This window comes from Trachypithecus francoisi, unplaced genomic scaffold, assembly GCF_009764315.1.
Source record: "Trachypithecus francoisi isolate TF-2019V2 unplaced genomic scaffold, Tfra_2.0 Lachesis_group9, whole genome shotgun sequence".
NCBI classification, from domain to species: domain Eukaryota; kingdom Metazoa; phylum Chordata; class Mammalia; order Primates; family Cercopithecidae; genus Trachypithecus; species Trachypithecus francoisi.
The window spans coordinates 21,704,328-21,727,691 of NW_022681474.1; the positions used below are offsets into that span (position 1 = coordinate 21,704,328).

The following is a 23,364-nucleotide window of genomic DNA, read 5'->3' on the forward strand; positions in this document are numbered from 1 at the left end:
GGGATAGCATTATAAGGTTTCAAATATTACATGATAAGCAAGATCACTGCAATTTTGAATTGCATGTTTTAAAGTCAGTACGTTTCCATTTTCCGTAACATATATTTGGAAATACTTTCCAGGTACCTCCAGTGGGCGCTGTGATTTCGAATTTGATCTTTGTTCCTGGGAGCAGGAGAAAGACGAGGACTTTGACTGGAATCTGAAAGCTAGCAGCATCCCTGCAGCAGGCACAGAGCCAGTGGCAGATCACACTTTGGGAAATTCATCTGGTCATTACATCTTTATAAAGAGTTTGTTCCCTCAGCAGCCCATGAGAGCTGCCAGAATTTCAAGTCCAGTTATAAGTAAGAGAAGCAAAAACTGCAAGGTATGGGGAAAATCAAACCAACCAAACAAACAAACACAGAATTATTGTGAGAAACTGTTGATAAATTGACATACAGAAAATAGAGTGGCTGGGGCCAGAAAAAAGATGAGTTTGAATTTATTTAACTTTGGATATGTGAGGGAGGGAAAAAACGAAGTTCAGAATGAAAGGGAAGGATTGCTATAACTGTTGGAACAATTTCTCCTATGGATAAATTCCGTGGATATTGAAGTTTGGGAAACCATTGGAAAATTCCATGGTTGTTATTCACAGCCATGTATAATACAGAAGAAGTAAGATACCAGTTGCTTTCTGTTAAGAAGTTTAGTGCTTATTAAAACTATGGAAATTTTACAAACAGAAACAGAATTAAACAACAGTCAGTATATAATTAAATATCTACAAGAATGAATACTAGAGATAGTGAGAACCACAAAAATTGTTGAGTAAGTCTTCATGAAAAACAAAACAAAAAGGACCCTGAACTTACTCCTAAAACAAGGAGAATAATTTCTATAGGCAGGAAGAAAACATGATTTGGTTATTAGCCTGTGGAAATTTCACAAAAACATCTGTGGACAATTAAAAGTATAAATAAGATTGTATGGCTCTTTGGGAAAAGCAGCAGCCTCATACGATAACTACGTATTTACAGGGCTTTCCATTTTCCTTTGTTTATTGTTTGCTTGTTTGTTTATATTCCATAAAAGACTTGAGTCAGCTAGGCTAAGAACTGCATTTAGCTTTACATGTAGTACAAATTAAGTGTTTAGAGATCACAAGTGCTCAGAGATCTCTTGCTTACAAGAAATGGATACAGAAATAAATATATTTACAATAAGAAATGCAGTCTCTAATTTCTGAGCACATGTATTTTGACGAGAGTGTTCCCCAGTGTTTGAACTCTGAAAAGCGAACGAATTACACCCAGAAACTTTCTTCCCTTCGCTTCCTCTTCCCCTTCCCTTCGACAGAGTCTCACTCTGTCGCGCAGGCTGGAGGGCAGTGGCGTGATCTCAGCTCACTGCAACATCTATCTCCCAGGTTCAAGTGGTTCTCCTGCCTCAGTCGCCTGAGGAGCTGGGATTACAGGCTTGCGCCATCATCCCAGCTAATTTTTGTATTTTTAGTAGAGACAGGGTTTTCACCATGTTGCTGGTCTCGAACTCTTGACCTCAGGTGATCTGCCCACCTCGACTTCCCAAAGTATTGGGATTATAGGCGTGAGCCACTCTGCCTGGTCCAACTTACACTTCTCCGTGCCTGTGTCCACAACTGACAGAGCCCTAACCGTGGGAGAGAGACATATCAAACAGCCTTCAACACCTTAGCACTGCCATAGTATGAATACATGTTAAACTTTTACTTTGTCTTAAAAGTTTTTCTGTCTCATCCTGAGTTGATTTTATAGTTTAACTCTCATAGAACAATTTCATCTATCACATAGACAGTGAAGATTTTCTGCAAGCGAAGTGACATGATCAGATGAGAGTTTTAGTGATAGAACTTGGTCAGCAGTCTAGAATGAAAGTAAATCATACAAAACTATTTTGGCAAAAATTGAGTTTTTATCAAGTATAGTTTTTATCAGTTTTGGCTATCTTCCAGATTACTTGGTACTTTCTCAGGAATAAAACCCAAGCATACCAGATTTTCTGTATGTTGGCTATACATCTATAAATTTAGATACATCTATATACATCTATACATTTATAAATTATAATCTATACATCTATAGATATTTTGAAAATCACAAATTAGTTTTAGTCTTATAAACCTAACTAAATATTAAATACAAAATATGAAAATTACAGGTTGACATCTAAACTTTTCTATTGAGACACTTCTGAAAATGTCTGGTGAATATTTTTTCATACTGTAGTAACTAAGATTTCATCCATTGCTGTATTCCCCTGGTCCCGGAACTAGAGTCCCCAATGTTTTAAACATCTGTGTGAGAATAATGAAGTATGCCTGGAAGAAATGTCAAAAAATTAATGATGAATGGTTCATTTTATGAATATTTATGATATAGATTGAATAAGAATATGTAAGGAAAGATTGTGCTGGGAAATATTGGGTCTCCCATATTAAAAATGTATTCATCAGGTAAGCAGATTGATCTCCCAGATTTTTATGAGAATCACCTCTGCCCCTTCACCTTGTGGAATACCTTTCAAGCAGAGATAATCAGTTTTTTTTTCTTTGTGGGAGTTAGTGTGTAGGAAGGATGCATATAGAGGGTGATGAGAGAAGAGATCAGACCTTAATGGTTTTTTTTTTTTTTTCTTTTTGAGATGGAGCCTCACTTTATTGCCTGTACTGGAGTGCAGTGGTGTGATCTCTGCTCACTGCAACCTCTGCCTCCCAGGTTCAGGCAATTCTCCTGCCTCAGCCTCCTGAGTAGCTGGGACTGCAGGCACAGTCCACCAAGCCTAGCTATTTTTTGTTGTTGTTGTTGTTGTTGTTGTTGTATTTTTAGTAGAGACAGGGTTTCACCAAATTGGCCAGGCTGGTCTTGAACCCCTGACCTCAGGTGATCCGCCTGCCTTGGCCTCCCAAAGTGCAGGGATTACAGGTGTCAGCCACTGGGCCTACCAATGCTTAGAAGATTTTTATTCACTCTCACTACCCTGTGTTAGGCTTTGTTGTCACCAGGTGTTCCCCCTGGAAATAGGGGTATTGGTGCATCTGTTTGCATGTTAACCTGATGGCATCATTCAGCAAATGACCTGAAGAAGATACAGACGTATTTACTGAGACATAAAACATAGGCCTCATATTTGTTGCACAAATAAGACAAACACAAAAGGAGAAGACCCTCTAGCCACAAGGGGTCCTTGCAGAAGAGTGCCGGACAGGTGGCCCTGGGATGCTGTCTGAGAGGTTGGCCCCTGGCCACTTTGTTTCTCACTCAAATGAATCGTAGTACCCAAGTTTCACCAGTACCAGGACAATCCATAATGATCATAGAGCTCATGTGGGGAAAGTTAGTCCATAGAACAAGTATTTTGGGGTCATAGTATAATATTTAAAGATTTCATCAGTTGGGAGATGGGTAGAGTCACTTTATGGCTCACCCATTCTTGGTTGATCCTTTCTGGATCAATACACTGCATATGTGATTTAATGGTGCTCATTTTTCTTCTTGTAGAGTGTGATATATGTGACTGCTAGTGTTTCAAACATGTCTTTTTCCTGTGTGCAGGGCACTTTTGTCACAGTTTTCCCTCATTCACACAAATGACAAGACAAAAGCTTTAAAGGCTTTGAATTCCTACTGCTCCTAACCTGTCCTGTTCTATTCCCAGAATTTTTCCTGACTTTTTTCACTGTGTAACAATCACTCAAAATCTAGTAAATTTCATCTTTGCAACATTGAAATATTAATCCCTGAAAATACTTTCTATTAATTTTTACTCAGAGAAGAGCTCCCCAGGCTGCTCTGCAAAAGTCCATTGGTAGCATTTCAAGTAAAATTTGGATAATTACTATTCTGGGGTTTTGCTGTATTTAAATGAAGCCCAGAGAATCTTACAGAACTGAGAAAGTGTTTCAAGTACAAAAATGGCAGTGGAATAAGCAAAAGAAGAAAAAAATAAGTTTCATGAGATTAAAAATAACCTTCTTTTGTTCCTGTTATTTCTTAATCATGAAAAGTCTTTTTATATAATGCATTGCAGTTTAATGATCTTGTATTCCTTTGACAATGGGCTCTAAGAGTTTATGAAGGAATCTTGCTTTTAGAAGTCACAGAAAGAATGTAAACTCAGCCCTTTTATTCCTACTAAATTTATATTTGATTCTTCCTCTGCTGTTTCCCATACATTGCAACATATGATTCAAGGCTGTTCTGACTTCGCTCAGTGTTAAAGTGTAGACAGAGCAAGAGAATAAACAGGTGTAATTTTCCTCCAGCAATGTGTTAATAAAGAAGAGGGCAATGGGATAGAATTGAAAATAATATATTAATTATACTAATCGTATCATATGTATATTCCTATTCTTGATTACAGATTATTTTTCATTATCACATGTATGGAAATGGCATTGGGGCACTCACCTTAATGCAGGTGTCAGTCACAAACCAAACGAAGGTTCTACTGAACCTCACTGTAGAACAAGGCAATTTCTGGCGGAGGGAAGAACTGTCACTGTTTGGTGATGAAGACTTCCAACTCAAATTTGAAGGTAGAGTTGGGAAAGGTCAGCGTGGCGACATTGCACTTGATGACATTGTGCTTACAGAAGATTGTCTATCACTCTGTGAATCCATGCAGAAGAACTGGCAGTGCCTCTTCCAACAGGTACATTCTAATCTGTGTGTGTTTGGTATTTTTGCATGGTGAAGGGTGAAAAGGAAGAAAGAAGATGCAAAAGACATAGCGTAAACACCTAGTAATTTATCACTTTCATAAAGAAAATGTAAGATCTTTTTAAACTTAAAAAATATTTCTCAAGCCTTTACTCATAAAAATGTCTTCCACATTTTCTCCAAGCTTTGGTCTGTTTATCAGTTTCCGCCTTCTCTGTTTAGTCAGCTTCCTCTTAGATCAATAAAATAAGAGAAGACTCCTTTGTTTGCAGTCTGCTTCAGAATTTAATCCTAAGCAAACATCAATTCGCTTCCAACAAAACATAAGTAAATTGAGGACAGGGTTGTTCAATTTTAATTAGACGTTTTTGTGGTTATGATATTTGCCACCTTCTTCATGGACCCATGAGCAAGCCAATTTGATATTGAAACAGAGTAGATAATTGAATGTGTCCATATGTCCTTTTAACCTAAAATAACTTTTGATAATTTGTTGAAAGAATTTTACTCGAATGTTGAGTTGGCAGATGTTCAATGTAATTCCTACAGAGACAATGCTATAAGCAGTATTTAGCAAGCACCATTAACCCATATAATATTAAACGTTTGAGATGAAAATAAATGCAATATATATTATTAACATGACAAAGGAGTAAATTTTGTTAGCCAATGATATAATAGATACTACTTTTTTTCTTTTTTTGAGACAGAGTCTAGCTCAGTCACACAGACTGGAGTGCAGTGGTACAATCTCAGCTCACTGCAACCTCTTCCTCCTGGGCTCAATTGATCCTCCCACCTCAGCCTCCTGAATAGCTGGGTCTACAGGCATGCTCCACCTCACCTGGCAAATTTTTGCGTTTTTTGCAGAGATGGGGTCTTGCTGTATTGCCTAGGTTGGTCTCAGACTCCTGGGCTCAAGAGATCCACCTGCCTTGGCCTCCCAAAGTACTGGGATTATAGGCATGAGCCACCATGCCCAGCAGATATTAATTTTTTTAACCATGAGTTTAGTGTAGAAAACAGAAGTACAGTTTCATTGATATTTAAATTATATTTATTATAATTGATGAATATAAAAATGGTTTATTAAAAGCAAACTAAGTCGTTTGCTCTGGCTTGTAACATAGTAGGCGGAATGGACAGTGTTGCCATTTCTGCCTTCCCCATTTATTTCAAAGGGAGGCTTTTCATTTGGTTACATGGAAGTTTCTAGATAAATGTTTCCCAGTGGACAATTAAACAGGCTCTTTGCCTGACAAGCTTCTAACACTATACGGAATAGTATAGAGGAAAGCAAATAAACATTTTAAGACTGTAATGAAAAGGAAATATACATAGGTGGATTTAATGCAAAGGTGATTCACATGCCCAAGACTACTCTACTTCTCCAAGAAAAGCTTTGCCTTTCATTCTGTGTGGGATGTTTGATGGCCGATATAGGTCTTAGATAAGTCTGGTCATTTGAAGAGTAATTATTTGATCACAATAAAAAATAATCTTGTAGCATCCCATTGGTGAGGGAGCAAAAATTTTCTGTTTTTTTTTTTTTTTTCGGTAGAGATGGGTTTTTGTTATGTTGGCCAGGCTGGTCTCAAACTTGAGCTCAAAGCGATCCACCTGCCTCAGCCTCCCAAAGTTCTGGGATTACAGGCTTGTGCCACATGCCTGACTCAAAGAAGCAACATTAAAAGAAAAAGTTAAACCGCTTTAAAATTTAATTAAAAACTATTGAGTGGGATACAAAAGGAACAAACCAATCTTGTTGGGGATTTTAAGACCATTAACTAGTAAAATCTTGAATGAGGTCATATTTTAGGAAACATCCAACAGGAAAATTTTAAAGTATGTGCAAAATAGTATTGATTGTACATTAATTACAAATTAAGGGCACAGATGAATCACACCAGAGCTCTTTGAATATCATAATATTTGAGAGGGTGTATTAAAATTTTTAATGAATTTATTTTTTTAAAAAAATTGCTCTTAAAAATAATACTAGATGGCAAGTGGGTAGAAAAAAAATCCCTGAATAACTTTAATATTGAGTAGGATGTAACTAAATGCCAGGAGAAATATTTAAACATCATACATTACTGAACACTAGATTGTATTCCTTCTACCTAACTGTATTTTTGTACCTATTAACCAACCTCTCTTTATCCCCCCATCCCCACTACCCTTTCCAGCCTCTGGTAACTACCATTCTACTCTCTACCTTTGTGGGGTCAGTTTTTTTAGTTCTCGAATATGAGTGAGAGCACGTGATATTTGTCTCTGTGCCTGGCTTATTTCACTTAACGTAATATCCTCCAGTTCCATTCATGTTGTATATAGGATGAATGTAATTACCAGTAAGTTACTGTATATTTCCAAATAACTAGAGGAATGGATGTGGAATGGTCCCAACATTTAACAAAATGATAAATGTTTGAGGTGATGGTTACCCCAGTCACCCTGATTTGATCTTTACACACTGCATGCTTGCATCAAAGTATCATGTCCCCCGTAAGTATGTACAGCTATTGTGTATCTGTAAATAGTAAAAATAATAAATTTGGAGAAAAGTAAGCAAACATATTTTATGAGGTTGTAGAGAAAAATAAAACATTCAGCTGAGGATATCTAATTTGAAATGTATTTCTAGGGTGCTCAAGAATTTGGAACCACACTTAGAGCTCATAGGAGGGAAAGATTCCTTCGGTTTGTAGGACAGGGGTGGTGGAATTTGAGCCCTGGAGGACCAGATAAAGGATATGATGGTGAGAGTGCTGTAGGCAGGCTAAATGGCATAAGGAAGAACAGGGATGGTGTCATGCACACTGCAGGGTGGGCTGTGGGTGATGATTTGGCTGAGGTGGGCACCTCATGTAGCTATCTGAGATATTACAAGGGAAATAGAGTCAAATTGTGGACCACCTTGGTTATCAGTTTAATTTTTTCTCAAAATGAACCTACATCAAAAGGATATTAAATGGTCTTAGAAAACAAAGAATAAACAAGAATTTAATATAAGAATATGAAAAGTTAATATAAAAGGTTAATTATATTAAACATTAATATAATTTATTACATTAAAATAAAAAAGAGTATTCATTCATATAAAGTATGATAACTTGTGGGAATGTCTGCAGTAGAAAGACTCCAAGAAAAACAACTGGATGCCTTTATTTCTATGATTAGAGCATTCTGAAAATTAAGGTGAGATACTGCAATATTTATATAGCTATCTCAGCTGTAACACTTACATTCAAGTGAAGCAGATGCATGTGGAGTTCACTTTGCTGTAAACTACTTGATGTACCTTTAATTGTGCCTTCAGAAACTAAAAGTATACACCCATTTCTTGGTAAAAGTGAAATGCTAAACTTGGTTTAGAGACTCAAGCTGTGAAATAATTCTGAAACACCTTAACTTCATTGTGAGTTTAGAAGACTCTGTAGGAGTCTCTGATATTTTTAGAGAAGTATGTGTGTATATACATACTCACATATAAGTATACATGTATGTATATATACATATATACACATACATGTGTATATATACATATATACATATCTATGCATATATACACATAAACGTATTATACATATATACATATACATATATATGTATATACACATATATGTAGACATAAAAACATGTATACGTATTTATGTATATATATGTATATATACGTATATGTGTATATATATGTATATATATGCTGGGGTTAGGGTTGGAATGCAGACAATATAAGTCCCTCTAAATATGTAATTCGATGGAGACAATTTTATATGTGTAAATTGTTGAAATGGTTGGATGAATGAGCTCTAATGAGGTCTTCCAGAAATGGCTCCCAGAATTGGCTCTCCTGAGACCAACTACCACTAGAGAAGTTACAGGACATCTTTCTTGGTGAGATATATTTATATCTATATATATATCTATATCTATCATGTATATCTATATGAAGTTACAGAACATCTTTCTTGGTGAGGTATATCTATATCTATGTGTAGCTATATCTACATCTAACATCTATCTATATCTATATGGAGGGGAGGATAAAGCCAGAGGTGGGAATAGTGGTATCTTGAACAAATAAAAAGCTAGAATGTTTCTTTTGCTATTTATGGAAGTTGGTGCAAGCGAGTTAAGGAATAGCATAAATTTCCAATAGAGCCACAAATGTAAGCCACATATTTACTTTTACATTTTCTAATAGTGACATTTTAAAAAATGAAATTAATTTTAATAATATATTTTAATTCAATCTACCCAAATTTTACCAGCTTAACACAAAATCAATATAAAGTATTAATGAGATATTTTGCATTATTGTTTACATACTAAGTTTTTAAATCCAGTGTGTATTGTACACTCACTGCACATCTAAATTTGAATTAGTTACATTTCAATTACCCAGTAGCTACTCATGTCTATTGGTTACCCCAGTGGACAACAAAGGAGATAAAATCAACACTCTAGGGCACTTTTGGGCCTGTCTCTGACAAAAGAGTTCCATTAGTTGATGTGATATTTATAAATTTCCAAGAATTTCAGCTATTTTCCTGTTTAATAGAAGTACAAAAATTCACCTTGCCAAGTACAGTGGCTCACACCTGTAATCCCAGCACTTTGGGATGCTGAGGTGGTGAATCACCTGAGGTCAGGAGTTCGAGAGCAGCCTGACCAACATGGCAAAACCCCATCTCTACTAAAAATACAAAAATTAGCCAGGCATGGTGGCAGGTGCCTGTAATTCCAGCTACTTGGGAGGCTGAGGCAGGGAGAATTGCTTGAATCTGGGAGGTGGAGGTTGCAGTGAACTGAAATCTTGCCCCCGCACTCCAGCCTGGGCAACAGAGTGAGACTCCATCTGAAAAAACAAAGAGAGAAATGCACCTCAAGATCAAATGTGAAAGCACAGGCACCATGTTCTAGTGGAATAGGTATTAATATCAGACTCTCCTCTTACTAGCTATTTTTACCCAATTTATCTGAGACACAGTTTCCTCATCTATAAAGCAGAGATAATTTCCACATGTTTCTTAGGTTCTAAGACTCTTAAGAATCAAAAGAGGTAACTGCCCACATAATTTTCTTAATGTCTGGCATATGTAGGTATTTTTCAATAAAAAAAATCTCATTTTACATTATCCTATATTTTTTATGTCTTTACCCATATTCTTTAGGTGGCATAAACATTTGACAGTAAACCTTGTTTATTTGCATTTTATTAAGAACATGTTTCTTTCATTTGTTTTGGCAAAATTATATTTCTTGCAGATATCACAAGCATATCCTTATTTTATATTACATTATAACTATAAAATCTTATTATTTATTGAAAACATCTCTAATTTATTTTTGATGTCTCGTGAGTAGTGTATGTGTATGTATCTTTAGAATGTTTAATGATTCTTAATTTCTCATTACTGCAAAAACACTTAACTTGGAATTTGCACAGAGTGAACTGGGATAAATGGCGTTATGTTCCATCAACAGTAACAAGATCCATTAAACTTTTGGAAATGACTTTAGCTCACACACACTTTTCATCTGAATTCATGTGTTTAGGCTAACAACTCCATCAAGGATAGCTTAAAATAGAAAAGACAAGAGGGAAAAAAATGTATATATTTAGGAAGATGCAATTGAGCAGAATCTGGAATCAGTAATTCTGATTAATCAAAATAGACCCAGGGCTTTATTAGCAAAAGTAATATTAAATTATTATTAAGTCCCTAGGAGTCATATTTAAGAGCTTACTTTGATGGCAATTTTGTTAATTGCTAAATGATGAAAGATAAAAATAATTGTTTTATGAATTTTAATAAGAAAAAGACAACCAACTTTCCTCTTCTAAATGTCCATATGCAAATTAAATCATGGTCATATTCTCTACTTATTGACAGGTGTTTAAGAAAACCTATATATATGCAATCGGCAGGAGTCAAGTGTGTGTGTGTGTGTGTGTGTGTGTGTGTGTGAGTGAGAGAGAGAGAGAGAGAGAGAGAGAGAGAGAGCGAGTTTAATCACCACAGCTACTTCCAAATAGGAGTTATTCAATGTATTTGTTTTGGGATATAATATGGTAATCAATTTCTTTTAAAAATGTATGGAAAACAGTGAGGACCGAATAGCTCATCTTTCAAGTCACTCATTTCTGTGCAATATTTAGCAGTGCTTTAAAACTAATGCCTGGTGATGAGAAAGGTGGTGTAGCAACTCAGAGTCCTGAGTTAGGAATATCTGGCTGGTCGTATATGGCTAAATAATTTAGTGAAACCTACATATGCTGTTTCGCGCAAAGTACATGTGTTGCATTCTGAGATTTAAAGACATAAACTTCGATCTTGACACTGCTTACTAACTGTGTGATGTCAGCTAATCTACTTAAACCTCTCTAATTCCTATCTTTATGTTCTGTACAATTGGGACTGTTGGAATCTACTTCTGAGTGATTTGAAAAATAAATCACATAGTAACATATAGTACTTCTTGAACAATGTGTGGCATATAGTCAGTGTTAGCTGTTACTTTCTTTGCCTCTCTTTATTCCCGCTAAGGAGACTATGAAATTAAACTGTACACATGTTGACATTTCTTAAAAGCATATTTTATACTTGCTGTTCTTTCTTCCTCGTGTTCTATTCGCTACTCAAAGGAAGGGTTCAAATCTCCTTTGCCTTCATTTTCTCTTCAGAAAAAAAAATTGCTTTCAAAAAGCCTCTAAAATTTCTAAATTGCTAAATGTGGTGGTTTAACTGACTATTCATAATAAGAAGTGGAGAAGAAAGAATAGTCACAATAAAGATCCAGGGACAGAATTGACATGACGGCCACTGATGGACGAAAGAGATGAAGAAAAGATTACAGTTTTGAACCTGGAAAACCTTACAAAATAGAACTGAGATTCAGAGAAGTTGATGAGTTGGCTGGATATGATGTATTTGGGGGGAGAGAAAAGTTCATTTTTAAAAATATTGGCATGCTCCACAGAATATTTTCCAAATTAATGTTTTCCCAATAAAACACTTACTGGTTTTTAATATCCAAATTTCACAGAATGCCTCTTTTTGCTTTTGGTTTGTGGTTTTTGACTAATACCTGTATTGGAAATACACATTGACATCACCCCAAACTCACTAGACTACTGTTCATACAGTATGTTGTGCAAGAAAAATCACAAGTTCCATTCCAAATACAAGTTCCATTCCAAACTGGTAGACAAAGACATTTTGCAGATTTTGTGGAGTGGCAATGGAGGCTGTTCATCATGGATGTTGCTGGAACTGGGAGAAACAGCACAGCATTAGATGCACTGTGGGCCAATACTCCATTGCACAGTTCTTCCAAATAAATTCACTATTGTCTTTCCTGAGTAGTCATGTTTTTGTCTAATTTGAGCTATAAATGGCCCTAGAAGTTGAGAAAGTGTTGGAAAAGGTTGTGGAGAGGAAAGCAAAGCAAGTGAAAAAAATACATCACAATGTAGGAGAAGATAAAAGAATATAGGATTTTGACCCAGGAGAGCTGGCTTTGATGAAGTAGATGAAAAAGAATAATTAAAGAACACTTGGAAAATCTAACTGAGGGATTCACTACCAAGTTTATTCATATAAACATGTAATGTTAGTCTAAAGAAGACAGCAGTGAAGACCCAATAAATCAGCTCATCTCACTGATGAACATCACTGATTTAAAAGAATTTATGGCCCTTGCAAATGCCGTGATAAGCATTACACCTTTATTAGTTTCACTGGATGTCATCTGCATTTTAAGAACTTAGAATGATGGTAGATACGGAATACATTATAATTATCCCCATTTACATAATGGGAAATTTTAAAAGAGAGAAATTAAAATAATTATTCTAATTATAAAGGGAAATTGCCTCTAGGATATAGCATTTCATTTATAGAAGCAGGACATCTGACTTTCAGGAACACATTAGTAAAAGTATATGAGTGGGGGCTGTACTTTGTTTAAATTCTCCGTGGGGCATGCTGGTGTATGTATTTGGTCAGCACTTGGACTTGTGAGGCTTCAGATGTCTGAATGGCCAGGGACGAACTGGGCCTTTTAAGGTCTGAAAGCTCTGTTTCTTTTCTGCTACCTAGGTCTATTTAAAAATACTTATCTTCTGTTCGTGGATCTAATAACAAGTAGCCTAAATAGCTCCACAGCCTCTCTCCTTTAAATATAAGATACTTTCCTGGAAGCCTGCTTTTTTTGTGTATTTGTCTTAAGAACTAAAATTTCTTCATTATGGCAACTGGATTGTCTACCCATCGCTCCTCACTCTCATTCCCAAATTCCAGTCTTGCTGGTGATAACTATATTTTACCTATCCTCATTCTTCCAATTTCAGACGTTATAGAACAGAAATTGTATAAAATTCTGCATGGCCTACATGGAAAACACTCCTGGAAATACTAGCTAATATTTTTAATATATTTAAACTTCGTTTTGAATGTAACAACACATAGTAAACAGCCTTATAAATATTGAAACAGCAGCTTCTCCCACATTATATACCCAGTGGATCAATTTAAAAATGCATGACATCATTATATATTAAAATTATGGAATGATTTAGTAGAAAATAGTAATCATGTTACATGTTATCAATTATATTGCATATTATTACACTGCAGTATTAACTCATAGTAGCATAGTATTACTTTAAAATCTCTAGTTAAGGTAACCAGTGAAGTTTTTATTTGAAATTCATTCCTTCATATAGCTTTGCTGTGGTCTCATTATTACATAAATTAACTATATAAAAGTAAGCATTGCTGCCTAAACAAGGTGTCATTGTTTTATCAAATCACCCAAGACTGGAGGTGTGGTAGTCCGCTATTTGCTCCTCAACAGCCATTCTCTTCTGCTTCTTGTAGTGATAAAACTCCCAATACTGATGTAGATACATAGTCAAAGAGAGTAAAGACTATATTTCCCAGTCTCTGTTATCACCAGTGTGGAACATGTGAATGTATTTTGCCAATGGAATGTAAACAGATACTATACACAATCTAGAGGTTGTGCAATTAAAGAGAAGAGGCATTCCCTCCATTTCCCTTCTCTCCTTCCCACTGGCCAGCATGTGAATGTGAGGGTAGGCGCTCAAGCTTTGATCTCAGTTCCTGAATGGTAGGAGGGGTCTGGGTCCTATCCCCCAAACACTAAAGAGCTGCCACATCAGCCTACGATTTCCTAGCTCATATTTTCTGTGAAAAAGAGAATAATCTCTCACCTTTTCACTGCTATCTTGTGGTTTGGCATAACAGCTAAGCCTACATCTTAATAAAGAATTTACTATTTTTCATTATCATGTGCTGTGTAACTAGGATGTTTACTTGAATGTTGACTTATCCCTAGTTACACTCAGAAGATGTCTAATTTCCCCGAAGTCATCAAGAAAGATGTTCTGTGACTTCTGTATTGTTAGTCGGTTTCATGGAGAGCCAATTCTGGGAGCCATTTCTGGAAGACCTCAATAGAGCTCACTCCTCCAACCATTTCAACACTTTATCTCTGTAAAATTCTCTCCATAAAATTACATTCTGCTCAAAATATTTACAGTGATTTAGATCATCTGCATTTAAAGCCTGACTAATGCAAGCATTACTTATCAAAAGTTGGGTTTTATTGTTTGAATCACTTGTGGTTGTATACATTTTCTAGATGTGTCATTCTGATTCTAAAGATTCAAATTTTTTTCCCCCAGAAAGTGCCCCAATATTACTTATAGGACCTTTCCAGGCTTGGTTTTAATATTTATTCTAATTCTGCAATCTGGTGAGTCAAATCCTGTGTCTTATTTTTGCCTACATCACCTTTGTGCCTACAAGCAAGAAGAAATTCTTTTAGGGCTATCATAGCAATACTCTGAATTTCTGACCAGCCCGTGAGTCAATAATTTAAATTTAAGAGCCAATTATTTCTTTTTATAAACTCTCTGGTTATCAATTTCAGTGTATCCAATTCACTCCTATAGTGCTTGAATTTATTTATTTATTTATTCATTTTTTATTATACTTCAAGTTCTAGGGTACATGTGCATAACGTGCAGGTTTGTTACATATGTATACTTGTGCCATGGTGTGCTGCACACATCAACTCGTCAGCACCCATCAACTCGTCATTTACATCAGGTATAACTCCCAATGCAATCCCTCCCCCCTCCCCCCTCCCCATGATAGGCCCCGGTGTGTGATGTTCCCCTTCCCGAGTCCAAGTGATCTCATTGTTCAGTTCCCACCTACGAGTGAGAACATGCGGTGTTTGGTTTTCTGTTCTTGCCATAGTTTGCTGAGAATGATGGTTTCCAGCTGCATCCATGTCCCTACAAAGGACTAAAATTCATCCTTTTTGATGGCTGCATAGTATTCCATGGTGTATATGTGCCACATTTTCTTAATCCAGTCTGTCACAGATGGACATTTGGGTTGATTCCAAGTCTTTGAATTGTGAATAGTGCTGCAATAAACATACGTGTGCATGTGTCTTTATAGCAGCATGATTTGTAATCCTTTGGGTATATACCCAGTAATGGGATGGCTGGGTCGTATGGTACTTCTAGTTCTAGATCCTTGAGGAATCGCCATACTGTTTTCCATAATGGTTGAACTAGTTTACAATCCCACCAACAGTGTAAAAGTGTTCCTATTTCTCCACATCCTGTCCAGCACCTGTTGTTTCCTGAGTTTTTAATGATTACCATTCTAACTGGTGTGAGATGGTATCTCATTGTGGTTTTGATTTGCATTTCTCTGATGACCAGTGATGCTGAGCATTTTTTCATGTGTCTGTCGGCTGTATGAATGTCTTCTTTTGAGAAATGTCTATTCATATCCTTTGCCCACTTTTTGATGGGGTTGTTTTTTTCTGGTAAATTTGTTTGAGTTCTTTGTAGGTTCTGGATATTAGCCCTTTGTCAGATGAGTAGATTGCAAAAACGTTCTCCCATTCTGTAGGTTGCCTGTTCACTCTGATGGTAGTTTCTTTTGCTGTGCAGAAGCTCTTTAGTTTAATTAGATCCCATTTGTCAATTTGGGCTTTTGTTGCCGTTGCTTTTGGTGTTTTAGACATGAAGTCCTTGCCCATGCCTATGTCCTGAATGGTACTACCTAGATTTTCTTCTAGGGTTTTATGGTATTAGGTCTAACATTTAAGTCTCTAATCCATCTTGAATTAATTTTCGTATAAGGAGTAAGGAAAGGATCCAGTTTCAGCTTTCTACTTATGGCTAGCCAATTTTCCCAGCACCATTTATTAAATAGGGAATCCTTTCCCTATTTCTTGTTTCTCTCAGGTTTGTCAAATATCAGATGGCTGCATATATGTGATATTATTTCTGAGGACTCTTTTCTGTTCCATTGGTCTATATCTCTGTTTTGTTACCAGTACCATGCTGTTTTGGTTACTGTAGCCTTGTAGTATAGTTTGAAGTCAGGTATGGTGATGCCTCCAGCTTTGTTCTTTTGACTTAGGATTGTCTTGGAAATGTGGGCTCTTTTTTGGTTCCCTATGAACTCTAAAGCAGTTTTTTCTAATTCTGTGAAGAAACTCATTGGTAGCTTGATGGGGATGGCATTGAATCTATAAATAACCTTGGGCAGTATGGCCATTTTCACGATATTGATTCTTCCTATCCATGAGCATGGTATGTTCTTCCATTTGTTTGTGTCCTCTTTGATTTCACTGAGCAGTGGTCTGTAGTTCTCCTTGAAGAGGTCCTTGACATCCCTTGTAAGTTGGATTCCTAGGTATTTTATTCTCTTTGAGGCAATTGTGAATGGAAGTTCATTCCTGATTTGGCTCTCTGTTTGTCTGTTACTGGTGTATAAGAATGCTTGTGATTTTTGCACATTAATTTTGTATCCTGAGACTTTGCTGATGTTTCTTACCAGCTTAAGGAGATTTGGGGCTGAGACGATGGGTTTTTCTAAATATACAATCATGTCATCTGCAAACGGGGACAATTTGACTTCCTCTTTTCCTAACTGAATACCCTTGATTTCTTTCTCTTGCTGATTGCTCTAGCCAGAACTTCCAACACTATGTTGAATAGGAGTGGTGAAAGAGGGCATCCCTGTCTTGTGCCAGTTTTCAAAGGGAATTTTTCCAGTTTTTGCCCATTCAGTATGATATTAGCTGTGGGTTTGTCATAAATCGCTCTTATTATTTTGAGATACGTTCCATCAATACCGAATTTATTGAGCGTTTTTAGCATGAAGGGCTGTTGAATTTTGTCAAAGGCCTTTTCTGCATCTATGAGATAATCATGTGGTTTTTGTCTTTGGTTCTGTTATATGCTGGATTACGTTTATTGATTTGCGTATGTTGAACCAGCCTTGCATCCCAGCGATGAAGCCCACTTGATCATGGCGGATAAGCTTTTTGATGTGCTGCTGGATCCGGTTTGCCAGTATTTTATTGAGGATTTTTGCATCGATGTTCATCAGAGATATTGGTCTAAAACTCTCTTTTTTTGTTGTGTCTCTGCCAGGCTTTGGTATCAGGATGATGTTGACTTCATAAAATGAGTTAGGGAGGATTCCCTCTTTTTCTATTGATTGGGATAGTTTCAGAAGGAATGGTACCAGCTCCTCCTTGTACGTCTGGTAGAATTCAGCTGTGAATCCATCTGGTCCTGGACTTTTTTTGGTGGTAGGCTATTAATTATTGCCTCAATTTCAGAGCCTGCTGTTGGTCTATTCAGGGATTCAGCTTCTTCCTGGTTTAGTCTTGGGAGAGTGTAAGTGTCCAGGAAATTATCCATTTCTTCTAGATTTTCTAGCGTATTTGCGTAGAGGTGTTTATAGTATTCTCTGATGGTAGTTTGTATTTCTGTGGGGTCGGTGGTGATATCCCCTTTATCATTTTTTGTTACGTCTATTTGATTCTTCTCTCTTTTCTTCTTTATTAGTCTTGCTAGTGGTCTGTCAATTTTGTTGATCTGTTCAGAAAACCAGCTCCTGGATTCATTGATTTTTTGGAGGGTTTTTTGTGTCTCTATCTCCTTCAGTTCTGCTCTGATCCTAGTTATTTCTTGCCTTCTGCTAGCTTTTGAATGTGTTTGCTCTTGCTTCTCTAGTTCTTTTAATTGTGATGTTAGAGTATCATTTTAGATCTTTCCTGCTTTCTCTTGTGGGCATTTAGTGCTATAAATTTCCCTCTACACACTGCTTTAAATGTGTCCCAGAGATTCTGGTATGTTGTATCTTTGTCTCATTGGTTTCAAAGAACATCTTTATTTCTGCCTTCATTTCGTTATGTACCCAGTAGTCATTCAGGAGCAGGTTATTCAGTTTCCATGTAGTTGAGCGGTTTTGATTGAGTTTCATAGTCCTGAGATCTAGTTTGATCGCACTGTCGTCGAGAGACAGTTTTCTATAATTTCTGTTTTTGTACATTTGCTGAGGAGTGCTTTACTTCTAATTATGTGGTCAGTTTTGGAGTAAGTGTGATGTGGTGCTGAGAAGAATGTATATTCTGTTGATTTGGGGTGAAGAGTCCTGTAGATGTCTATTAGGTCTGCTTGCTGCAGTGATGAGTTCAATTCCTGGATATCCTTGTTAACTTTCTGTCTCGTTGATCTGTCTAATGTTGACAGTGGGGTGTTGAAGTCTCCCATTATTATTGTATGGGAGTCTAAGTCCCTTTGTAAGTCTCTAAGGACTTGCTTTATGAATGTGGGTGCTCCTGTATTGGTTGCATATATATTTAGCATAGTTAGCTCTTCCTGTTGAATTGATCCCTTTACCATTATGTAATGGCTTTCTTTGTCTCTTTTGATCTTTGATGGTTTAAAGTCTGTTTTATCAGAGACTGGTATTGCTTTTTTTTGAGACCTATGCAGAGACCCTGCTTTTTTTTGTTCTCCATTTGCTTGGTACATCTTCCTCCATCCCTTTATTTTAAGCCTATGTATATCTCTGCATATGAGATGGGTCTCCTGAATACAGCAGACTGATGGGTCTTGACTCTTTATCCAATTTTCCAGTCTGTGTCTTTTAATTGGAGCATTTAGTCCATTAACATTTAAGGTTAATATTGTTATGTGTGAAGTTGATCCTGCCATTGTCATATTAACTGGTTATTTTGCTCGTTAGTAGATGCAGTTTCTTCCTAGCCTCGATGGTCTTTACAAATGGGCGTTTTTGCCATGGCTGGTACCGGTTGTTCCTTTCCATGTTTAGGGCTTCCCTCAGGGTGTCTTGTAAGGCAAGCCTGGTGGTGACAAAATCTCTAAGCATTTGCTTATCTGTAAAGGATTTTATTTCTCCTTCACTTATGAAACTTAGTTTGGCTAGATATGAAATTCTGGGTTTAAAATTCTTTTCTTTAAGAATGTTGAATATTGGCCCCCACTCTCTTCTAGCTTTTAGAGTTTCTGCTGAGAGATCTGCTGTTAGTCTGATGGGCTTCCCTTTGTGGGTAACCCGACCTTTCTCTCTGGCTGCCCTTAAGATTTTTTCCTTCATTACAACTTTGGCAATCTGGCAATGATGTGTCTTTGGAGTTGCTCTTCTGGAGGAGTATCTTTGTGGCGTTCTCTGTATTTCCTGAATTTGAATGTTGGCCTGCCCTGCTAGGTTGGGGAAGTTCTCCTCGAGGATATCCTGAAGAGTGTTTTCCAACTTTGTTCCATTTTCTCCCTCACTTTCAGGCACCCCAATCAGACGTAGATTTGGTCTTTTTCCATAATCCCATACTTCTTGCAGGCTTTGTTCATTTCTTTTCCTTCTTTTTTCTTTAGGTTTCTCTTCTCGCTTCATTTCATTCATTTGATCCTCAATCGCTGATACTCTTTCTTCCAGTTGATCGAGTCGGTTACTGAAGCTTGTGCATTTGTCACATATTTCTTGTGTCATGGTTTACATCTCTGTCAGTTCGTTTATGACCTTCTCTGCATTAATTATTCTGGTTATCAATTCTTCCACTCTTTTTTCAAGATTTTTAGTTTCTTTGTGCTGGGTACGTAATTCCTCCTTTAGCTCTGAGAAGTTTGATGGACTGAAGCCTTCTCTCATCTCGTCGAAGTCATTCTCCATCCAGCTTTCATCCATTGCTGGCGATGAGCTGCGTTCCTTTGCAGTGGGAGATGCGCTCTTATTCTTTGAATTTCCAGCTTTTCTGCCCTGCTTTTTCCCCATCTTTGTGGTTTTATCTGCCTCTGGTCGTTGATGATGGTGACGTACTGATGGGATTTTGGTGTGGGTGTCCTTCCTATTTGTTAGTTTTCCTTCTAACAGTCAGGACCCTCAGCTGTAGGTCTGTTGGGGATTGCTTGAGGTCCACTCCAGACCCTGTTTGCCTGGGTGTCAGCAGCAGAGGCTGCAGAAGATAGAATACTGCTGAACAGCGAGTGTACCTGTCTGATTCTTGCTTTGGAAGCTTCCTCTCAGGGGTGTACTCCACCATGTGAGGTGTGGGGTGTCGGTCTGCCTCTAGTGGAGGATGTCTCCCAGTTAGGCTACTCAGGGGTCAGGGACCCAGTTGAGCAAGCAGTCTGTCCGTTCTCAGATCTCAGCCTCCATGTTGGGAGATCCACTGCTCTCTTCAAAGCTGTCAGACAGAGTCGTTTGCGTCTGCAGAGGTTTCTGCTGCTTTTGTTGTTGTTGTTGTTATTGTTTAGATGTACCCTGTCCCCAGAGGTAGAGTCTACAGAGACTGGCAGGCCTCCTTGAGCTGCTGTGAGCTCCACCCAGTTCAAACAAGCTGAAGCTTTGTTTACCTACTTAAGCCTCAGCAATGGTGGGCACCCCTCCCCCAGCCTTGCTGCTGCCTGGCAGTTAGATGGCAGACTGCTGTGCTAGCAATGAGGAAGGCTCCATGGGCGTGGGACCCTCCCAGCCAGGTATGGGATATAATCTCCTGGTGTGCCCGTTTGCTTAAAGTGCAGTATTGGGGTGGGAGTTACCCAATTTTCCAGGTGTTGTGTGTTCCCCTGGCTAGGAAAAGGGATTCCCTTCCCCCTTGCGCTTCCCAGGTGAGGCGATGCCTCGCCCTGCTTCAGCTCTCACTGGTTGGGCTGCAACAGCTGACCAGCACCGATAGTCTGGCACTCCCTAGTGAGATAAACCCAGTACCTCAGTTGAAAATGCAGAAATCACCTGTCTTCTGTGTTGCTCACGCTGGGAGCTGGAGACTGGAGCTGTTCCTATTCGGCCATCTTGCTCCGCCCCCAATGCTTGAATTTCTTATACCGCTCACTCTGCTATGGAAACCACCATTTGATATTCTAATACTTTGCCTTCAATGGATACTTCTTTCCCGGTAACTGTAGATAATATTGAAAGTATTATTTTGTGAGGTGTATTACTAGTAACGTTCCTCTAATGGTAACATACCCTCACTGCCTCCAAATCTAATCGGGTCATATAAATAGCACACATAAGCAAAGACAATGAAAAAGTAATTTCATATGAGGTTGTTTGAACAGACTCGAAGGAGATGTGGAAATTAGCTAAGCAGACATCAGACAAAAGAGTATCCCAGGCATAGGAAGCATCCCAGGTGAAGGTACCAAGACAGGGCATGCCTGACAAATTTAAAGAAGAGGCCAGTGTAGCTGAGAAACTAAAGCTGGAAGAAGGTAATGGGATAGGAGGTCAGAGAGGAGATGGAGAGGCAGGTTTTGTAGGTTACTACAAGGGCTTTGGTTTTTATTTTGAGCAAAATGGAAAAAAAAAAAAAAAAGAAAACCCTGCAAGTGATGTGATCTGCCTCACATTTAGAAAGAATCTTTTTGGCAATAATGTAGAGAGATTTCAGAATAATCAGGTAAGAGCAGCAGGACTAGTTAGGAGGATGTTGAAGTAATGCAAACAAGAAATGGTAATGCCATAGACCAGTGTGGTGGCAAAGAAGATAGCAAGAGGTGGTTAAGTGAAAGACAAGATGTGAGGTGAGAGGTAAAAAGAGGAATTAAGAGAGATTCTTGATCTGAGGGCCTTGAGGGATGAATTTGCCATCAGAGGAAATGAGGAAGACTTTGGGAGGAGCAGATTTCATAGGGGAGAGTTCAGGCATTCAGTTTGGACATGTTCAGTTTAAATGTCCATCATCTAGGCATGTACAGATGTCAACCTGGCATCTGAATACAAATCTAAGCTTTGAGGGAGGCCTGAGAGGCAGACATTAATCTAGGCATTGTCAGAATTAAAGTCATATGCATATAAAATCATCAAAGAATGAATAGACATTTATTCCTTGAAGAATGAATAATAGAGGGTAAGAGAAGATCCAGAGAAGAATGAAAAACCAGGAACTAAGCCCTGGGAAATTCAACGTTATGAGATCAAGAGATAAAGAAAAAGCAACAAAGGAAACAGACATAGAGAGACCAGAGTGAAAGGAAGACGATCAGGTGAACAGTGTTCTGGAAGCCAGAGGAAAATGAGTATTACCCAGGAGTGACTATGTCAAGTGTTGCTGCTGGGTTAAACAAAATGAGGTCTGAAACTGGCCATTAGATTTAGCAGTGTGCTAGGCAGTGGTGAATTTTATGAGAGCAGTTTTGCACTGTGTGTGTCTTATTCCTTAACCTTGAAATTCCTTGTATAATGACAGAACTTGTAGTGAAATGAGACTGTAGGAAATGGCCCAAATTCTTAGAGAATGCCAGAAGTTGACCAGGAGATTGAGAGAAGACAGTAAATAAGAAGCAACTGGAAGTTTCACAAGTGGGAGAGGTAGGTCTTAAAGGATGAATGAGTCTTGATGAGACTAGGAGTTACAGAAGGAGGGTATGTCCTGTGAAAAGAGCCAGGATATAGTACCCTGGCTTCCAAATAATCATCAGGAATTTCTTCAAAAATTCTAACTCCCAAGACATCCCACTTCCAATGTCCAATAAATCACTATTTCTGTGGTTAAGGACTGATCATCAGGTGATTCTAATATCCAACCAGGATGGAAAATATTGCGTTGCGGTAAAAAAGAGAGTAGTGTTTTGTGAAGGCCCTGAGAATATGAAGGAGTTTGTTTACAAACACAGAATCCTAGGGCATGATGGAAAGGATTGTGAAGGGGCCAAAAAGTTAAAAAAGTATAAACATGGGAGTAGAAAGGGGAAAACAGTTTTTGCATTAGACAACAAGAAAGAACTGGAAATCACTTTTTTGGGATAAAAACGTAAGGATCACAGTGATCAGTGTCAAAGATGAAATTAACTGAGGGTGATGCTCTGTGGATCTTGCAAAGGTAGCACCTTGCACTATAATTGTTTAATAACAACTGACATGATTTAAATTTATTACTTGATATGCTAACTTAAAATGTCTACCTTATTTCCTGTTAAATGATTGGTAGGAATGAAATCATTGCATAATTCCCCAAAATATGCTTCTGTGTCACAAATATGTTTCTTAGCACTCACAATTTGGTTCCTTCTTAGGAGCTCTGAAAACCAAAAGACTACATTTTTAATGTCCTAAATATTATATGTGTTTGGGTTTCTGATAAAGTTAATCTTTACTGAAATATAAGGCAAGTTTGAAATTACAGAATTATTGGCATTATCTTGGTTATCAAGCTAAAACTAAACTATTTTTTACTGTATGAGTTCCTAAACTATGTTCTAGTTAAATAAAAACCAAAAATGGTCATATAATAATCTATTTTGAATGGTTGAGTGTAAGTGAAACAACATATTACATTTCTCTTGGAAGAAAAATAT

The 23,364-nt window shown here is 37.5% G+C and overlaps 1 protein-coding gene across 1 annotated transcript in view; it reads left to right on the forward strand.

The window, feature by feature from the left end:
• The window catches only part of MALRD1 (MAM and LDL receptor class A domain containing 1), a 702,910-nt gene that overhangs the window by 325,213 nt on the left and 354,333 nt on the right, over window positions 1-23,364 (forward strand). Inside the window, 3 exon segments of the mRNA XM_033209380.1 lie at window positions 123-370; window positions 4,387-4,645; window positions 4,648-4,677. Coding sequence (XP_033065271.1) covers window positions 123-370; window positions 4,387-4,645; window positions 4,648-4,677 — 537 coding nt within the window.